Genomic DNA, 21422 nt, shown 5'->3' with positions numbered 1-21422 from the left:
GTTCTAAGGACACACTGTGGTCACATTCCATGAACCTGGCTGTTTCCCAAATGTAGTATGCATTGCTTTATTTAATTCTAAATGTTTCTTTTGGTGGGGGGGATAGTTATGTAAACAGTTAAATTCACTAATAATTTTACTACTTTCCACTTCAGAGGGTGAGCTTTTTCTGACCAGGCCCCAAATTCTAGAGAAATCTTTACTGAAGCCCTGTGACTAGACCAGAGCTTTTTCAGGCTAAGGTTTATGCAAAACATTGGCCTTCATGGAAAATTTGGTTCTTGCTCACTTGGGTCTCAGTTTATGGAAATGTTCATCACCTCCAGCAGCAGGTCATAGATACCGTACAGCCATGGAAGGTTAGCTGTGTTCTCCCTGTCGGCTTGCAGTCCTGCTGTGTAGCTCCTTAGCAGGGAGAGTGGTCTTGGAAGAGGGCCTATACTTTGCACTTCTGAATCTGTTTATGAGGAAATGACAGTATTTTCAGCATGTGCACTACCACTGATTGAAGCTCTCTGATCCTTGATGTGTTTATTTTTTACGTGTGTTCATCTCTACATCAAAAACAGAGGAAGCCACAGGAAATTGCTGCCTGTATTTCCAGGAAATGTAACTACCTCATCAACTCCCCAGTCCTCACAGCCCAGAAAAGCCTGGTGCAGAGGCACTGGCATCGCTGATAAAGTGGTCATAAGGAGCCAGAGAGGGTTCTCATTCTGCCGCTCTACCAGCAAAAGCCTGAAGAAGGCAGGCTCTTCAGACTAACAGGAAAACTCTAAATCTGCTTTTTTTTTTTTTAAGCTTACTTATTTTGCGCACACGCGCGCGCAAGAGAATGAATCCCAAGCAGGCTTGGTGCTCAGCACGGTGCCCCAACACAGGGCTCAGGCCCACGACCACAAGATCACGACCTGAGCCACTATCAAGAGTCAGACGCTCAATCAGCTGAGCCACCCAGGTGCCCCTTTTTTTAAATTAATAAATCTGGTTCTTTAAATACTCAGTTTCTGAACGTGTAAATGCTATGTGTGAAGTGAGGTATAATTCCACACCAGACCATTGACCAGTGTTCGCTCTCTCTGCTCAGCTGTGGTACCTGCCACCTGGCCTGCAGGGCTGTGGCTAGCACCCTCTCTGATCATACAGAAATGAAATCATCCTGGGAGGTTTCTCACATTAGCCTGATGATGATGATGATGATGATGATGATGATGGCGATGACGACAGCTAATATTTATTGAGTGTAGACTGTGGTATGCCACACATTTTACTTAGGACCTTATGTGTGTTACTACATTTAATCCCCACATAAACCTCAAGAGCTACTTTTCTTTGTCACCCGAACTTCCAGGTGAGACACCTGAGATTCAGCTTAATGTCTTATTTAGGATCACACATCCAGTAAAAGGTACAAAATTTAAACCCAGACCTATGTAATTCCAGGCCAGCACTAAAAATAGTCAAGTAGATTTTACTGGGAGTGGAGTAGGGCAGGCAGCCGGTGTGCACAGGCAGATGAAAGCAGGCAGGATCCATCCAGATAAGCTGAAGACTTATACCCAGGGCTGTGTAGCTGCTGTGGTGACACAGTCATGTGGAAAAAAGGGTTGGGGGTAGTCCAGGAAATATTTTACCACAGGGAATTTTTGTGTCTTCTGGGCGCTGGCCAGTATCATGAGTATAAGTCTCTCCCCCCACCCCCACAAAAGGTGGCTTCTCAGCTCATCATGGTCCAGCTTCCTAGTATATAGCTTTCTTCTCCATTTCAGCTTCTAAATTCAAATTGTGATTAAAACAAGAAATTGATGTTGTTTCAGCTTCTCCGTGAACTGAAACAAATTTTTGTTTAAGCGTGAAATCTCCCATCTCACAGATCAAAGAAATGCGCTGGAAGAAAAGCACCCATAAATATTTGAGGCTTAATGAAGGTTATGTATTTAATAATACCCCACATTGTGGCAAAGAAATATTATTTGATTCCAAAGATACACCCTATTTAGGCTGATAACAAAAAGTGAGGGGAAAAAAGGCTAGAAATTAATAAAAGATATCAAGAAGACCATTTCTAGACTTGCTAGAAACAGGCCATAAGTGTGGCTTTACACCTTTTGGCAGCTATTGTGAAGATGGAAAAAGAAGCATAGTGGAAATTAACTTTCAAAACCCAAAAGGAGATAAGTTCTCCTGGAATTTTAGCAGAAATACCATTTGCAACTCTACACAGGTGTTGGTTAGTGTTGCTTTATAGCTCTTGACATGCAGCCTCCTGCATTTGCTTATTTTTAGGATTAAAAAACCCCACATTGTGTGATTTATCATATGTCTACCTCTAGATTATTTCAGGAGTGATAATCTGGTTTATGTATTATCTGTGTCTTCATTTCTCTTTCCTTCTCAGCCCGCACGTTCATCTCATTTCTCATCGGCATTTCTGATAAATGATAAGCAGGGGGGAAATAAAAACAACTCTAGCAATCAGTTTTGCTATTTACAGAGGTGATATTAATGCTTTTTTGGCTAATGGGGATTTTAAGAGAGGTCTGTATCAATCTACTAACAGAGCTCCTGACTGTCTTAGAGTTAAACCTGCCTCTGTGTGTGCTTAGGGAACCCACCTGGGCCACAAGGTGAAGGCAGACAAGAAGAGAGACCTGAAGAGGTTAAATTTGACTTGATTATGCTCAAGGTGAAGGTGATTCCTGGTGAACTGATGTAGAATGTGAAAAGGGTGGAACCAGTATTCATTCGCAAGGGCTGCCATAACAAAGTACCACAGACTTGTGTGGCTTAAACAACAAAAATTTATTTTTTCAACCAGTTCTGGAGGCTAGAAGTCCTTGATCAAGGTGTCAGTAAGGTTTCTTCTGAGGGCCTCTCTCCTTGGCTTACTGGTGGCTGAAGATCACATGATCTTCCCTCTGCGTGTGTCTGTGTGCTGAACTCTTCTTATAAGAATACCCAGCATATTTGGGGAGCTTGGGTGGCTCAGTCAGTTGAGATCTGACTCCAGCTCAGGTCATGATCTCGTGTTTCATGTGTTCGAGACCCACACTGGGCTCTCTGCTGTCCAGCCCGGAGCTCACTTCAGATCCTCTGTCTCCCTCTTTCTCTGTCCCTCCCGTGCTCATGCAGGCAAGCGCTCTTTCTGTTTCTCTCTCTCTCTCTCTCCTTCAAGAATAAATATTAAAAAAAAATACCCATAATATTGGACTAGGGCCCACCCTAATGACCTCTTTTAAACTTAAATGCCTCTTTAAAGGATATATTTCCAAATATAGGCACATTTTGAAGTACTGAGGGTTAGGATTTCAACATAAGAATTTGGGGGGAACACAATTCAGCCCATAACAAAACTGTTGATTAAAACAAGATGTTTGAATTACTTGGATTTTAATGATATGTATTTCTTTTTTCTCCAGTTATAAGGAATTGAAAATCTTGCAAGGCACCCTTGTTGTATCTTTATGTCCTTGGAAGGCTTGGATCACAGGGTGTGTGTGTGTGTGTGTGTGTGTGTGTGTGTCTGTCTGTCTGTCTGTCTGTCTGTCTTTTGGATCAAATATACAGTGTCTATTGAAAGTTTGAAGATAAGTGTGTTTCCTCCTGTTCAGAAAATAATAATGTGTAGCTTTCACTAGAGTTATTTTCATTTCCAAGACTCTTAAATATTGACTAATCAGGTAAAAATAGGAAGCCTGGCTAAATAGCCTGTCTTCTAAGGCAGCCCAATGGACTTAGAATACACAGTGATTTGCTCAATCTTTGAAAACAGAAGCAACTAGAAATCTTTTATTATTGGCTATAACAGCAAATGACATCTCTTATTATGCTTGGCAGCTGACATACCAAATTGCATTTTAGTTGGTTGTTATACATGAAATAGTAGGATATGAGTAGACTAAAAATGAGAATTTACAGCCCTGGGACATGGGATATCTGACATCTAGGGGTTGCCATGACAACTCATCAGGATGTTGCTTTGTAATCTTTTGGATTAGGTTCTAGCCCAGGGTCACTGGACTGGAATTGGAGGGGGGATTGTGACAGGATGTGGATGTTGTACCTTTACTAAATGGTATTGAATTTGCAGTTTGGTCATGTTGCTAAGGTCACGTAGAAATGACATTGAGGGAATGTTTAAATTCTTCGAAACCTAGACAAGGTCACATTTGTCAGCGAGAATATTCAGATGGAGTGGTCTGAGACTCAGCAGCTGAAAGACAGGATTTCCTGTCCTAGGTTGGTGGATAACAAACATGCAAGTATCCCTTAATATATGCACACCCCTGAGCATTTATAAGTAAATGAAAATTTAGGAAATTAAACCCTTTTTACAGTTGTCATGTGTTATAATGGGACTGAACATCCCCAAGAAAACAATTTGGCCACAAAGCAAACCACAGCTGCTCTCTGGTGTTCCATATGCTCCATCTCAGCCGGAAATGGCCTGCAGGGTGTGCAGTTTGGACCAGGGAAGGGAATTGGGCAGAGTAAGGCAGGAAGTGGCTGGAAAACAGGGCAACACATTCCTCATCTCACGTTGGCTTTGAGTGCTCGTACCACATCTCCTGTACATGCTCAGACATGCTCCTTACCAGGAATGATCAATGGAAGGAACCTGGAAACTAGAGAGCTCTACTCTGAAGTCCGATTTCAGTTCTGCCACTAACAGTGTGATCTGGGACAAAACACATTTCGACTCTGGGTTCCCCTAGGAATGAGGGTGATGAGTTTCCCCTGAATGTCGAGTTCTGCTGTTTACCATCATGTGGGGCAAGGCTAAGTCTCCACATTTCTCTTCTTTGCCATTAGCCCACGTTTCCATCAGTACTTTGAAGCAGAACTACCACTCCATGGTTGGTGGGACCTCCTAACAATTAAGAGAGCAAAAGGATTCTTCCCCATCCCCATAATTTTTTAGGTCTTATGGTTGTGGTTTTCCGAAGCAAAGGCTGCCGTATAATGAATAGAGGATGAAATCTTCCTCTCTGCCAGTGCCAGTTTAACCGTGACCACTGTCATCTGCACCAGCCCAGCTAGTTACCTGCTCAGTGTTTCTGTGTGGAGACAGTGCTAAGCAATTTATATACGTCATGCCATTTAATCTCTGTAACAAATACACATGTACATGTGTATATGTGATATGTACAGAATTGAGTGTTTGCTGTGTACTAGGTGTTACACCAAATGCAGTAGTCCAGTGAGGTGGATAAATGGATTGTCACTTAAGCCTCACAACAAATGTGTTATCCATTAACTCCGTTTTTACAAATAAGGAAACTGAGCCATAGCTAGTAACTGGTGGAGCAGGGATTTGAGCCCAAGCTGTATGGCCTCAGACTGCTTTTTCATAATCTCTCTGCTGTTGGTTCTCCACATTCCTATGACATAACAGCCACCTAGGGGGCTTTTAAAATATATGGATCCTGGGGTCCCTCTACAGACCAGTCGGAATGTCTGGGGCTGCAGCCTGCATTTGCTATGCTTATAAGCAGCCAGGCTAGAACAGCTCAGATAGAACACTAGGGTTATTTGGTTGGGCAGTTGCCTGTAGCCCCACAGCCAGCAGGTGACCGGCCTAGGCCTTGCACCGAGGCTGCTTTCGGTAAAGCCAAATACCTTGATAGCACACTGGTCTACATTCCAGTCATTAGTGTTGTTAACGGGGCTTGTACCTAACATCATGCCCAGTTTCTCTTTCCTAGTCTAACTCCCAAGGCCACAAGTTCATCTAGATTTTCTAAAAACTGTGTCTTCTTATTTGAACCAAAGTAATGATTTCCCACCTAAAAGTATCAAAGTTTACTTTGACTCATCACCATCACCATCTTTAATGTAAGTTCTTGTGCTCTTTCCTCATTGAGCAAAACCTTCACCAGCAGAGTCTAGGACAGTGGTTCCAAAACCTGGATATACATTGGAATCACCTGGGAGTCTTTAAAAACTGGCTGCCTGGCTCGCACCCCATACACTCTGATTTTGTTAGTATGGGATGTGACCTGGCAATGGGATTTAAAAAAGCGCTGCGGGTGATTCTGACATGCAGCAGAGTTTGAACCCCTGGTTTAAGGACGTGGTCTGTAAGTTCACAGGGGTGCTGACTGTGGACTGAACTCACTTTTCACTTCTCTGACAGTGCCTCACCACCGTCTCCTTTTGCATTTTAGCTAGCATGATCAATTTGTGCTTAATTCCACTCAGCTCACTACCTGACCCAGAATTCTACCTCGACATCAAGTCATGGTTTCTCCCCACGGGTTGTCCTTCTGCTTAGGCACTTGGAGTGATACTGGCAACATGTCGGTGAGATACCTTTGTAAGGTTCCCAGCCTCCCTGGACTCTTAACCTTCACTGTGCGATACGCCTTTTTGTCTCTTTTTAAATTGTTTTGCCTTTTCAAACACTTTTATGATTTAAATACATGTTGCCTTTTTCTTCCAGAAGCAAAATAAGCACCTCTTTCACATAGTGCTTTAATAATAATAAGTCACCTGTGGGTCATTTGCCCAAACAGCTAAGCATCAGATTGACTATGGGGAGACAACAGCTGACATGTCTGTGATGCTTGACAGTTGATAAAATCTTACAGATAGCAATATGGTGGAAAGTTGGAGGTCACATAGGGAAGAATTGACTCAGGCTGTATCCTCAGAGAGTTTAGAAAAGATTGATTCATTTAACCAATTGGAAAATCGAGTTGGATTGCAAAAGCATATTAAAGTAGAAGGGTCCACTTGTTGGCAAGTTCGCAGATATACTTGATTAATCTAGAAATTCATTGTGCCGTACGTACTAGGTCTTAGACTCAGATTTATCAGGTGAGAGAGATGTTGTTTGGTGGGGGAGACAGGCAATTTGCAAGTGGAACAGCTTTTGGCAAAGGCTGGTAGATAGAGAGAATGGAGCATTGGTGACCACTGATGTGGTGTGAAAGGTGTGAAGGGTGTAAACTGGGTATGACAGGTGATGAGGAAGGATTGCTGAGGTAGAGCTAGTTGTGTGAGGTTTAATAGCAAGAACACTTAGGAAGAGCCAAAAACATATGAATAGATATGTATATTAAAAGAGTAGTGTTTTTCTTTGTGCAGTTGTTGAAATCCAGTTGGTCTGTAATTGTGTTGGTATTATGGATTGCTGAACAAGGCTGGCAGTTTGGGTTGGTTTTTATACTTTTCTTGAGGGCAAAGCTTTTGAAATTAACTTGGCTCCTTTAGGTTTAAAAAGTTCTCCTTCTGATGTCTATGTCTTCCTGCTGTAATCCCCAAGAAAAGAAAAGGAGGTTAGGATGCCTCTCTTTTGAAATGGAAGGGTCAGAGCAGGCAGGGGGCTGTCACGGCTGTTCTCTTTGTTCGGGAATTAGAACATGTGAGCAAATGGTTCCACCCCTCATTTTGTGAGCTGTTTTCCTCCGATATTTCCTAATTTTTCCCATGACGTTTCAGCCTGTTTCTTCACAAGATTGGAAGGCCTGAAAGACCTCATTGTTTTCCAGGAGCGCGAGCTCGTGCACATTCGCTGATCTGGCCGGCTGGGGTCTGCGTGTGGGTGGGACACGGCTGAGGGATTGTGCCGACTGGAGAATGTATGCAGCTTATTCCTCGTAGTAGCAAACACTTTTTGTTTATCAGGAGTTTCTGGAGTGGCTTTTTCTTCATAGATGGCGCCGTGTTTTTAAAATACTTTTCACAAACTACAGTCTGTCCTGATTGACAGAAATAGGAACGTTCTCTGAGGCTAAGGGAAGTTTCTTAATGGCAAAGCAAATTGAAATTTCACTTCATCCTCAGATAGATGCAAACTTTCGTTCTTGTAATACACACTCCTTGTGGTCTGTCCTGGATTTATATGAGCTCTTGGAGTCACAACCCTGCATATTCTAGATGGCAAATCCCAATCAGTGCATGCTTTTGAGTGTCCAAAATATTAATTACAGTAGGAGGGAAAAAGCAATAGCAGAGGAACCCCAGCTAAAAGATAAATAGATTTCTTTTTTTAGTAAAGGATACTGGGATTTCATGTTAATGAGGTTATTTTATGAATGAAGTTTCATAAATGAAGTTAGTGTATTGTCTTAATGTTAACTTCTGAGGAATTAAGATTTGTATTTGATCAACAGTAATAGGCCAGTAGAACACACTACATTTATATCTTAAATAACGTTAACATTTTCAGTCAGATTTACAACATCCCCCATCATTTTCAAATGTTCTCAGTGATAGCAGTGACACTGGGACCTAAAGTCAGTGTTGTGAGTTGATTGTACACATCTCCTCATAGCACCATGTTCAGTGAGTCATGTTGGCATTTCCAGTCATGGTGGGAGTATTTACACCATGGAAATCAGCAAACACAACACATGGGAGCTTTGCGCTGTCAGAGCCTGTTTTTCAACATTTAGCAGCGCACCACTGCTCTGGAATTTAGAAGTTAAGGAGTCTTCTCCTGAGGCAAATGATGTAGTGTTTCCACTCAGCACGATAGTCAACACGAACCTTTTAAAATATAAACCAGGCCATGTGGCTCCTCTGCCCCCAAACCCTCCCATGGCTCCCCACTTCACTTGGAGTAAAAGTCTCACTGTGGGAGCCCCCAGGTGGCTCAGTGGGTTGAGTGTCCATCTTTGGCTCAGGTCATGACCTCATGGTTTGTGGGTTCAAGCCCATGTCAGGCTTTGTGCTGACAGAGCGGAGCCTGCTTCAGATTCTCTGTCTCCCTCTCCCTGTGCCCCTCCCCTGCCCATTCTTGCTCTCATTCTCTCTTTCTCAAAAATAAATAAACATTTTTAAAATTGGCCTGAAAAGCTGTCTGTGCTCTGACTGCCCTCCACCTCTCTTTCCTCACCTCCACCATTGCTCTCCTGGCACCTGTAACCAGACCCTGATGTCACCCCTGTTTCTATAGAATGTCCTAGGCCTGCTTCTATTCTAGGGCCTTTCTTCTTTTTAGGACAGTGGTCTTTAGACTTAGTGTGCATCAGAATCACCCCGAGAGCTTGTTAAGACAGACTGCTGCTCACCCCTCCTGCATTTCTGAGCCAGTTACAAGTGTTCAGGTGATGCTGATGGTCTTGGGACCACACTTTGAGACCCACTGCTCCAACCCATCTCCTCTTGGTTTAACCCTTACCTCCTTCACTGACCCCCTTTCACCTCCTCACCCACCCTGACCATCTTATTTAAAGTTGCAAACTTTCTCCTCCATTCTATTTCCATTTTCTTTTCGTTGTACCTATCACTTCATAACAAAAATAAATTATGTTTCTTATTTGTGTTTCATGTCCATCCCCCCCCCCCCCCGTAGACCCTAAATTCCATAAAAGTAGGGGTTTTGTCTATTTTCTTCACCTGTGTATCTCAAATCTTAGAACAGTGCCCGGCACATAGTAGGCACTCAGTAAATGTTGTTGAAAGAATCACTGGGTGAACAACATTGAGAAATGAATAATGTATCTCAGGTTTGGGTCCCAGCTTTAATTCGAACTCACTAGAGAATCTTAAAACAGTTTCTGCGGTATTGTTTCTCAGCTTTATTGCTTTTAGGATAACGAGGGATGGTATCTGTTCTTGGCTAAAGTTTAGGAACGCCCTGATGATTTTTAAGTAGTAGGTGCACCAAATTGTTGCTCTTAGCTTTACATTTTAACCTCAAAGACTATAAGCCAGTAGTCTTCAAACTCTGGTCTACAGAAATTACCTGGGGATACTTGAGGAGCTCTGCAAATGCTTAATTTGCCCTTAATTTTTAATATATTTTAAACAATTTTATAACCATAATAAAAACACATATTTAAGCATGTTACATGTGAAATTTTAACACATTGGGACCACCAAGGCATTGAATTAGACTATCAAGTTAACCTTAAATTAAGCATTTTCTGCTGTTTTGGCTTACATATTTAAACTTCCTATAAATTAGTCATTGATAAGGAAGTTCTGTACCAGTGTTTTTCAGATTCCAGCCGATCATGAATTGAACAAGGAAATTTCTTTTGTTAAGCATATGTACCACACTCAGTTCCATGCCAGGCAGGAAGTGGGGGTCCCTGTTCTTGGTTGGGTGTAGGTTTCTATGTGGATTAACGGCCAGTTGTGTAATAAGTAAACGAAGCACACATCATTTAATGACATACATTCTGTTATTTATAGGGTTCTTTATATCCAATCTACATTCTGGATGCTCCTTGACCAATTATTGAAGAAATCAAGTGGTTTTCAGATTATCTTTAGTGTTAAAATTTGAAATAAAAATATCTTAACTACCGCAATTTTTCAAGCTTTTGGGTTAGTTTGAGCATATCGCAAAATTACACAATGAATTGCTAAAGAACTGGTATCATTTCCAGCATAACTATCCCTTGCTATTCCAATCTGTTCATTTCCAGAGTATGGATACAGAAATTTGCCAGAGTGAGTTCCAATAGAAAAGGATGCAGTGTTTTTCTTGTCAATTTGGTTTCTAAATTTCAGACAGTAAGTAATAAGAGTAGCAGATAGCAAGACAGTTATCTGAAACTTTGTCTGAATCTGTTTGGTCCCTGAGTTCGTAGAGTAGGGATTACCTGTGAATGTCAGGATTTTCTGAATACTGTGCAACCAAATGCAAACACAGAAGTAAATCATATGCTGCATCAGTTTTAAAAGTCAGTTATTTCTTTTTCTTGCCTAATTGCTATGGGTAGGACTTCCAATACAATGCTGAATGAAAGTGCCAAGACAGGACATCCTTGTCTTGTTCCTAATCTTAGAGGAAAAGCTTTCAGCTTTTCACCATTGAGTATGTTATCTGTGGGTTTACACAGTCTTTATTGTGTTGAGTACGTTTCCTCTGTATCTGCTTTGTTGAGAGTTTTGGTCATAAATAGATGTTGAATTTTATCAAATGCTTTTCTGCATCTATTGAGATGATCATATGATTTTTGTCCTGCATTTTGTTAATGTGTGTCACATTGACTGATCTGTGGATGTTGAACCATTCTTGCATCCCTGGCATAAACCCCTCCTGATCATAGTATATGATCCTTTTACTGTATTGTTGAATTCAGTTTGCTAATATTTTATTGAGGATTTTTGTGTCTTTGTTCATCGGGGATATTGGCCTATAACATTCTGTGTGTGTGTGTGTGTGTGTGTGTGTCATCCTTGTCTGGTTTTGGTATGAGGGCCTCTTAAAATGTGTTTGGAAGAGTTCCTCCCTCTTTTGTGTTGTAGGAGTGTTTGAGAAGGATTTATATTAATTCTTCTTTGAGTGTTAGGTAAAAGTCACCATGAAGCTGTCTAGTCCAAGACTTGTTTTGGGGAGGTTTTTGATTACGGATTCAATTTCCTCACTAGTAATTGGTCTGTTCGGGTTTTCTGTATCATCATGATTCAGTCTTATTAGGTGGTATGTTTCTAGGAATTTATCCATTTCTTCTACGTTGTCCAATTTGTTGGTGTATAATTGTTCATTGTAGTCTTATGATCATGTATTTCTGTATTATCTGTTATAACATCTCCTCCTCTTTCATTTCTGATTTTATTGAGTGCTCTCTAGCTCTGTTTCTCTGTTGAGTCTCCCTAAAGGTTTGCCAATTTTGTCTGTCTGTTCAAAGAACCAGCTTTAGTGGCATTGATCTTTTCTGTTGTCTTTTTAGTCTCTGTTTCATTTATTTCTGCTTAAAACTTCATTATTTCCTTTGTCCTTCTTTGTCTATTTTCTTGAGATGTAATGTTTATTTGAAACATTTATTGTTTCTCAAGGTAGGCATTTATCACTATGAACTTCCCTCTTGGAACTGCTTTTGCTACATCCCATAACTTTTGGTATGATACATTTCCATTTTCATTTGAGGTTATTTTTAAATTTTCTCTTGATTTTGAAAAAAACACATTGGTTGTTCAGTAGTGTGTTGTTTAATCTCCACATATCTGTGAATTTTCCCATTTAATTTCTAGTTTCATTCCATTCTGGCTAGGAAAGATGCTTGATATGATTTCAGTTCTCTTAAATTTATTAATACTTGTTTGTGGCCTAATAAATGATCTGTCTTAGAAAACGTTTCCTATGCACTTGAGAAGAATGTATATTCTTTTGCTTTTGTATGGAATGTTCTGTAAATATCTGTTAAATCCATTTGATCTAACATGTCATTTAAGGTCAGTGTTTCTTTATTGATTTTCTGTTTGGACGATCTATGCGTTGAGTAAGTAAGGTATGAAGTCCCCTACTATTACTGTATTGATGTCTGTTTCTCCCTTTAGATCTGTTAATATTTGCTTCATATACTTAGGTGCCCCTATGTTGGATACATATATGTTTACAGATGTTATATCTTCTTGTTGGATTGAGACCTTATGTAACACCTTTTTTGGTCCCATTACAGTCTCTGATTTAAAGTCTATTTTATCTGATATAACTATAGGTACCCCAGTTTTCTTTTGTTTGCCATTTGTATGAAATATCAAAATATCTTTTTTCATCCCTTGATTTTCAGTGCACTCTTCCATCTAAAGAGTGTCTCTTATAGGCAGCCATATAGATGGATCTTGTTTTGTTACCCATTCAGCCAGTCTTTGTCTTTTGATTGGATAATTTAGTCTATTTACATTTAAGAACATAGTATTAGAAGCCCTAGTCAGAGCAGTCAGGCAAGAAAAATAAATAAGAGTCATCCAAATTAGAAAAGAAGAAGTAAAATTGTCACTATTTGCGTGACATAATATTATACATAAAAAATTCTAAACACTCCCCCAAAAAACTGTTAGGACTAATAAAAGAATTCAGTAAAGTTGCAGGATACAAAATTACTACACAAAAATCATTGCATTTCTATACATAACAAACTTTCAGAAAGAGAAACTAAGAAAACAATCTTATTTACATTTGCATCAAGAAGAACAAAGCACCCAGGAATAAATGTAACCAAGGAAGTGAAAAACTTCTATATTGAAAAACTTCAAGACATTAATGAAAAAACTGAAGAAGACACAAATAAATAGAAAGATATTCCATGCTCATGGATTGGAAAAATTAATATTGTTAAAATGTCTAATACTATCCAAAGCAGTATACAGATTCAGTGCAGTCCCTATCAATGTTCCAGAGATATTTTTCACAGAAATAGAACAAAGAATTCTAAAATTTGTACGGAACCACAAAAGGCCCCAAATAGCCAAAGCAGTCTTGAGAAAGAAGAGCAAAGCTGGAGGCATTCTACTTCCTGATTTCAAGCTATATTACAAAGCTATAGTAATCAAAACAGTATGGTATTGGGATAAAAACAGACACATAGATCAGTGGAATAGAATAGAAAGCCCAAAAATAAACCTGTGCATATTTGGTCAATTAATTTATAATAAAGGAGCCATGGATATACAGTGGATAGAGGACTGTCTCTTCAATAAATGCTGCTAGGAAAATGAGAAAACCACATGCAAAAGAATGAAACTGGACCCCTATCTTATACCATACATAAAACTAACTCAAAATGGATTAAAGACTTGAATGAAAGGCCTGAGGCCATAAAACTCCTAGAAGAAAAAATAGATGGTATGCTCCTTGACACATGTCTTGATGATTTGTTTTATTTATTTTGAGACGGGGGGGAGAGCATGAGGGGGGGGGAGAGGGAGAGGGAGAGAGAATCCCAAGCAGGTTCTGCACTGTCAGTATGGAGCCTGACGCAGGCTTCAATCTCACAAACCACAAGATCATGACCTGAGCCGAGATCAAGAGTCAGATGCTTAACCAACTGAGCCACCCAGGTGCCCTGTGATGATAATTTTTTGAATCTGACATCAAAAGCAAAGGCAAGAAAAGCAAAAATAAATAAGTGGGACTACATTAAACTAAAAAGCTTTGGTACAGCAAAAGACACCATCAACAAAATGAAAAGGCAACCTACTGAAAGGGAGAAAATAATTTGCAAGTCCTGTATCTCATAAGGGGCTAATATTCAAGATATATAAAGAACTCCTACATTTCAATAGCAAAAAAAAAAAAAACAAAAAAAAACAAAACAAAACAAAACAAAAAAAAAACAATCTTATTAAAAAATGAGCAGAAAATCTGAATAGACATTTTTCCAAAGAAGACATAAAGATAACTAACAGGTACATGAAAAGATGCTCAACATATTAATTAATAGGGAAATGGAAATCAAAACTACAATGAAATGTCACCTAATACCTTTTAGAATGGCTGTTATCAAAAAGACAAAATAACAAGTGTTGGCTGGGGTGTGGAAAAAAGGAACCCTTGTATATATACAGTGGATAAGAATGTAAATTGGTGCAACCATTATGGAAAACCAAATGGAGGTTCCTCAAAAAATTAAAAGTAGAACTACTGTATCATCTGGCAATTCTACTTTGGGTATTTATCTGAAGAAAACAAAAACACAAATTTGAAAAGATAGATGCACCGCCATGTTCATTGCAGCATTAGTTACAATAGCCAAGATATGAAAACAACCTAAGTATGTATCGACAGATGAATGGACAAAGAAATTATATATGTATATATATTTATGGGAGCACGCGCGTGTGTGTGTGTGTATGTGTGTGTATAAAATATATTTTCAGTGGAATATTATTCAGCCATAAAAAGGAATGAAATCTTGGCATTTACAACAGCATGGATGGACCTCAGGGCATTTTGCTAGGTGAAATAAGTCGGGCAGAGATAGACAAATACCAAATGGTCTCTCTTATATGTGGAATGTTAAAAAACAAACAAGGAAACTCCTCATAGGTACAGAGAACAGACTGGTGGTTGTAAGAGGTGGGATGTGTAAAATGGGTGAACTGTTTTTTTTTTTTTTTTAAAAACTTTTTTAAAGTTATTTAATAAGCCTACCACTATCTGAAAGCCCCTCTCCCTATAACTCTAAAGTTCCACTACTATATTGTAGGAAATAGTTATAAGTTATACTCTATGGAACATTTTGTAGACCTCCTTTCACATCCTACTAATAATACACTTAATACTTCATTGTAGTTTGTTGTCTGTCTCCCACACTATATTTAGCTCCTTGAAAGGAAGAATTGTGTCTCATTCATGCCAGTTGCTAGCATTACCTAGCACATGGTGGGTCCTCAGAACATGTTTATTAAACGACATTGCATTCCACAGCAGAGGGAAGCAAGCTTGAAAGGAACAACATGACCTCGTATTAAATACACAATCGGGAACTTTTTACACTAAGCACAGATTTTAGTGCCAAAAAATCTATTTAGTGGTTCCATGATTTCTTCTCCATCATCTCTCATGTACAGTCATTTGTAGTTTTCTGAATTCTTTCTAGAAATGTTTTTTGACTCTGACCCATCCATGCCTTCTTACTGCCATGCCATGCCTGGTCTCAAGTGCCATCCTTCTCTTCATCCTTTGCTTGGACTATGGAAGCAGCCCACAAGCTTCTCCCAGACATAATCTTCTGTCTCCTCCACACTGCTTCCACAGCATCCCCTGCAAGTCTTTTCAGCCCTCACTGCCTGCAGGATAAGGGGGAAACCTGTGCTGTCCAATACAGCATCCACTAGCCACATGTGGGTACTGAGCTCTTAAAATGAAGCTAGTCCAAATTGGGATGTTATAGATATGAAGGCTGTACCCTATTTTAAAGACTTAGGAAAAAAATGTAAAATATCTCATTAATAATTTTTATATTGGTTATGTTGAAGTGGTTATATTTTAGATAAATTGGGCTAAATAATGTAACATCAAAATTAATTTCTCCTATTTCTTTTTATTTATTTTTAAAATATTTTTTAAATGTTTATTTATTTATTTTTGAGGGAAAGAGAGAGCGCGCAAGCAGGGGAGGGGCAGAGAGAGACACACAGAATGTGAAGTGGGCTCCGGGCTCTGCAATATCAGCACAGAGCCCGACGTGGGGCTTGAACTCATGAACTGTGAGATCATGACCTAAGTCAAAGTCAGATGCTTCACCGACTGAGCCAGCCAAGCACCCCTCTTGTTTCTTTTTATTTTTTTAATGCGGATACTAGAATATTTGAAATTATGTGTGTGGTTCATCTTACATTTCTGTTGGTCAGTGCTGGTCTTAACTGTATTATGACATTTAAAGTTTCTTATGACCCAGCCTCCGATACCTCTTCAGCCTTGTATCCCAGCCCTTTCTGACCTCCTCAGAATTTCTCTTAACTCCCAGATCTCACCAGACCTATTTATCCTTGTGGGGTTTTTGTTTTGTTTTGTTTTGTTTTTTCATATTCTGTTCCTTCTTCCTGAAATGTCTTTCCCTTTATTTGATAGCTCTAAAAATCCTACTCAGATTTTTAGGACCTGATTTAAAAGTCCCACGCTGGTGAAGTGATGTCCTATTTCCTCAGACAGAGTTAACTACTTCTTCTCATAGCGGAACCTTGGTGCCTCCATTATTGTACTGACCTTGCTGTTCTGCCATGAGGTGTCTTCTTAACCAGGCTTCTCAAGGGAGAATGCTGCACCTCATTTCTGTCCTGACCCCTGAGGGCAGAACCTGGTGTGTATTAGATATATAATCAACATTTATTCAAATGTATGAATTAATTTAATCCTACTGCTACACGTACTGCTATTTTTACATTTATCCAGCCTTGATCATCAGAACCATTGGCCATGGAAAAAAATTGGATGTTGAGGTGGATAGCACTGGACCTCTCAGCCATAACCTCAATTTCAGATTTTTATGTTCAACAAAATGGCCTCTTTGTCCTCACTGGTTGACTTATAATAATTCAAAAATTATAAATTTGAATTTATGAAATCTATGGATATTGTACAGACTAAGTGTAAAATGACAGTATAGGGGCACCTGGGTGGCTCAGTCAGTTAAGCGTCCGACTTTGGCTCAGGTCATGATCTCGCAGTCCGTGAGTTCGAGCCTCGCATCGGGCTCTGTGCTGACAGCTCAGAGCCTGGAGCCTGTTTCGGATTCTGTGTCTCCCTCTCTCTGTGACCCTCCCCCGTTCATGCTCTGTCTCTCTCTGTCTCAAAAATAAATTAACGTTAAAAAAAATTTTTTTTAATGACAGTATAAATGACACTTTTACTATTTTGTTTATAGGGATTTCATATAAGATTTTTTCAACTGAAGATTCCACTTCTAAACAAGATTGAAAATCACTGTTCTAATCCTAAATTTCATTTACATTTCCATCCCAAAGGTTTCCTTTTGGTTTTGATGAGGTAGTTTCTAGTATCATCTGAGTTCATATAGAGTAAGACTTCTAAGCACTGTCTGCACAGTAGACACAGCTGGGAAGCTTTCAAAAGTATTCATGCTCAGACCCACTCCCAGGGATCCTGCTATAATTGGGCTGGCAGAGGAGGGCCTGGACACTAGTATTTATGAAAGGCATAAATATCTTGTAATAAGTGGATTCCACAAGTACTTAAAGAGCCAGGTAAACTATAAAAATGTTGGGGGCACCTGGGTGGCTCTGTCAGTCAAGACTCTGACTCTTGATCTCAGCTCAGGTCATGATCTCACAGTTGTGAGATCGAGCCCCGCATCAGCTTCTGCGCTGGGCATGGAGCCTGCTTGGGATTCTTTCTCCCTCTTCCTCTCTCTCCCTCCCTCCCTAAAAAAATAAGTATAAAAATGTTGAAGTTTTTAGTTGATTGTTTTTCTTTCCTTTTATTAATGATATTGTGGTAAAGGTAATGTAATGTTATTCTTAGTGTATGATTTTAGGGTCAAAAACAAAATTTAATTAAACTTAACTTCTGTGGACAATTTTCTAAGTTGCCTGAAATTAATATTTCCCATTTCTGTCATTCTCTAAAACCTACGTGCTGCAGAATTTTCCTGTCCCTTATTGGTAGAAATAGCTAACAGAAGATCTATTTTAGATCATGTTAAGAGAACTGACAAGGGCAGTGGGTGTAAGGAGATTGCCCAGGTAGTGGCCTCCCTGGCATCCTTGTTAGCGTGAGTAAACAGTACTCCCATGACAGAACCTCAGTAGCCTTGCCGTGTTGATAAAATCTGACATTCTGCTTAATCACTTTTTAATGATATTGTTCCTTTTGTTCTTGGTATGTGAGAAACTAGCAGCTTTTTTAAGGCGTGGGAAAAGATTAACTTCCATTTCCTAATTCAGTAAAATGGGTTGGTAATACACATATAATCCTTGTGGGGACAGGAGGAAAAAATGACCTAATTTCTGTTTATTAAAGGTCTCTTCATACATTTTTAAAAAGTTATAAAGTACCTGAAATCTTGAAAGGAAGAAAATCTGAGGTGAATACTCTGGCGACGTTGTAAGAAAATCCTATGAATTCTGATAGCATGTCCCATGTCACTGGTGTATGCTATTAAAATGCAGATGGAGGGGCGCCTGGGTGGCTCAGTGGGTTAAGCGTCCAACTTCAGCTCAGGGCATGATCTTGCGGTTCGTGAATTTGAGTCCTGTGCCTGGCTGTGCCTGACAGCTCAGATTCTGTGTTTCCCTCTTTTTGCCCCTCTCCTGCTCACACTCTGTCTCTCTCTCTCAAAAATATAATAAACATTAAAAAAAATTAAAATGCAGATGTAAATAAGCACAAGTTTTGCAATTCATCAATTTGTTGAAATGGCTGGCTTTTTAGGGGAAAAAAAAGAAAAATATACACTTGGGATGGAATCCTTTAGGGCATAAAAAGGAATAGAATCCTCTAGTTAACTTGGTTATTTGCAGTCGGTATGTCATTTGTGTGAGACTGATGTCATGCAGATTGAATGCAGAGGCCAACGTGTGTGTGTGTGTGTGTGTGCGCGCGCGTGCGCACGCGTGTGCTTTAAAGCCCCACTCCCAGAATATGAAGTGAGTGTGAAGGGCGCCACAATAACCCTGGATCTGTCAAGAATGTACCTATTTTTAACAAACTGGATCAAGTGTCAGCACTCAATAGGAGATGAAGAAGGGGGTAGAAACTGTTCTACGGATCCAGCGGATGGTAAACGGCCCTCTGGCATGTTTACAGTACAGCTGTGCTTCCTTAATGGCTCTGCCCCTGCCATGCCAGGTAAAGTTTTCTTTGCACATGATGAATGGCAAAGAATTCTTTAGCAGAGGGAACCAAAGGAGCTGGGAGGAGGAAAAGAGAAGGGAAGAATGGAAAAGAGAGAGAAAAAGAAACACGCAGCTCCAGAGGGAGATAGTCTGTGCTTTGCAGTTGCTTGTGTGGATAGAAACCAGATGGTAAGCTGGAACACCCGCTTGGCTATCTGAGGAGCCAAACATATGGTTAATGGTCGGGAGAAATAGCTTTCAGAGCCAGGGCTTTGCTGACTGCTTCATATTACAGATTGTTACAGTGTGTCATTACATTGCCAACCTAAGTGCTTAATACCCACTGCGGGCGCTGGGCATACACTTACAAGAAGGACTTTTAGCTCTTTGCTGGCTCTGAATGCAGAAGTGACATCATAGGGAGGCTTAAAATGTCTGGTGTTGGGGAGGTAGGGAGAAGAGTAATTCTGTAGTGGAAACATTTTTTTTTTTTACAAGCCAAGCTTTCACTCCTCTGAACCCTACTGTTTTTCTGAGAACCTTTTTATACAAGAATCTTTCTTTCTGTCTGTCTCTCTTGTCTCTGTCTCTCTGTCTGTCTCACACACACATACACACACACACACACACACACACACACACACACACACACAAGTTCTGACACAGAAATCTAAAGCACAGGCTATGTGCCCTCACCCCCAACCCCAGTGGACTCGACACCCCCCCCCCCCCTTCACCTGGAAGCCACATCACCGCACTCACAGGGCCTGCATTTGAAGTTTCTGTTTGGGGAGCTGTAGGCAACAGCAGGCCTGTGTTATCTAAGGAACTGCTGAGCCCATTCATCTGCTTTTCACGGCCCGCTTCCTTTTATTTTTAGCCAAATCCGTCAGGCCTGACAGGCGGGTAATTCGAGCCAGAGAAAGGGCAGAGCTCCAGGTCCTTTCCACAAAGCAATTCTTCTCCTCCCTCCTGGGAGGGCTCCAGACTTGGCCTGCTTCAGGCAGATGGATTTGTTGAGTCATGTGAGATCATTTACACAAAAACACAGTGAGGCAGTGGAAATTAAAAAAAAAAAAAAAAAAAAAAAAAGAGGGTGGGGGAAGAGGAGGAGGGAAGCCAGGGGGAGTGTGTGCTGCCGTGGCTGCTGGGAGCATAGGAATTCTGCAAGGCAGCTAGACTGAGGAATGCTGTAGATTCATTTGTGTATAAGGTAATGTCTAGTTTACACAGCGGGGTGGAGCCAGGCCGGGGAGGCTCCTCAAACTACTCGCCTGTATTAAAAGAAGAAGGGGGTGTGGGGAAACTTTTTATTTTTCTTTTTAAAGCAACATCCACCAAACAAAGACCACACTGTTGACAGCATTGGGTTCCAGTAGCAGTAAACTACCAACAGAATGGTTTCGAGAAAATGAGTTTGCTCTGTGATGTAATACAAGTTTGCTTTGTCCTGACTCCAGCATGACTGAGGCAGAAGGGGAGGGAGGGGAGGAAAATTGGAACAGGACTCTTGGTTAATGGTTTCCAGAGATTATTTAGCAGCACTTGAGTGGAGGGAGGAAAGTGGTATAATGTGGAGAATTACTTCGAGGTGTACCATAATTGTGGTAGGTAAAATAAAGTCATTACTATGGCCTCCTTGCTCAAGAGGCATTGAGCAATGCTTTTTGAAATGCCACGGAAGGTATCATTTTTCCCTACCACAGTATTCCTTCTCCTCTGGCTTCTGGAACATTAAAAAAAGCCCAACTCTTGCATCATGGTAAACAGTATTAACAGTTAGTGAATCAGTTTTGTTTACTTTTTATACCACAAGCCTCTAAAACATTCCATTAAAAATTTGTCTTCTGCTCATTCATGAAATAATTCTTCTCCTTCTTCTTCTTCTTCTTCTTCTTCTTCTTCTTCTTCTAATTTGCTTACATGCATTAGCTGTGCTTGGGTGTGGATTTTTCCTTCTCTTGATGGAAAAAAAGAGTTCATGAGAGAATAATGACTGGGTTATCTAAATGTATGTTCTTATACTAGATGTAATGAGACAGTGCTATGTAGATCAAAAGCAATATTTTGAAACAGGTTCAGAAACTTAGAAATGGGAGAATTTCAAAATATGCACCATGATTACTTTCATTGTGACATGTTTCTGCACATCTGCATTTATTTAGAGCCCTACTATGCACCTGTTTTCCTTAGCCTCCCTAGAATATAGGTCAGCATCACTACTGTTCCTCATACCTTGTTGATATTTTATTTTATTTTTTTATTTTTTAGTGTTTTTATTTATTTTGGGGGGGAGAGAGAGAGCGAGAGCATGTGCACAAGTGGGGGAGGGGCAGAGAGAGAGAGACACACAGAATCTGAAGCAGGCTCCAGGCTCTGAGCTGTCAGCACAGAGCCGGACGTGGGGCTCGAACTCACAAACCATGAGATCATGACCTGAG

General features: G+C 40.2%; 1 protein-coding gene across 8 annotated transcripts in view; it reads left to right on the top strand.

The window, feature by feature from the left end:
• The window catches only part of BACH2 (BACH transcriptional regulator 2), a 356529-nt gene that overhangs the window by 62181 nt on the left and 272926 nt on the right, over nucleotides 1-21422 (top strand). Inside the window, exon 1 of one of the 8 annotated variants that reach the window (XM_025925864.2) lies at nucleotides 17607-18994. The exons of 6 other annotated variants lie outside the window; for them this stretch is intronic. In XM_025925864.2, the coding sequence (XP_025781649.2) occupies nucleotides 18697-18994 (298 nt within the window). In that variant the 5' untranslated portion in view covers nucleotides 17607-18696. Of the gene's footprint in view, nucleotides 1-17606; nucleotides 18995-20132; nucleotides 20195-21422 lie in introns of those variants that run through there. One more of the 8 variants, XM_086707427.1, reaches the window with a different exon arrangement.

The sequence above is a fragment of the Puma concolor genome, chromosome B2 (assembly GCF_028749965.1).
Source record: "Puma concolor isolate L17-30 chromosome B2, mPumCon1.1.hap2, whole genome shotgun sequence".
NCBI lineage: Eukaryota > Metazoa > Chordata > Mammalia > Carnivora > Felidae > Puma > Puma concolor.
The sequence above is the reverse complement of the archived record's forward strand: the minus strand, read 5'-3'. Positions and strand labels throughout refer to the sequence as shown.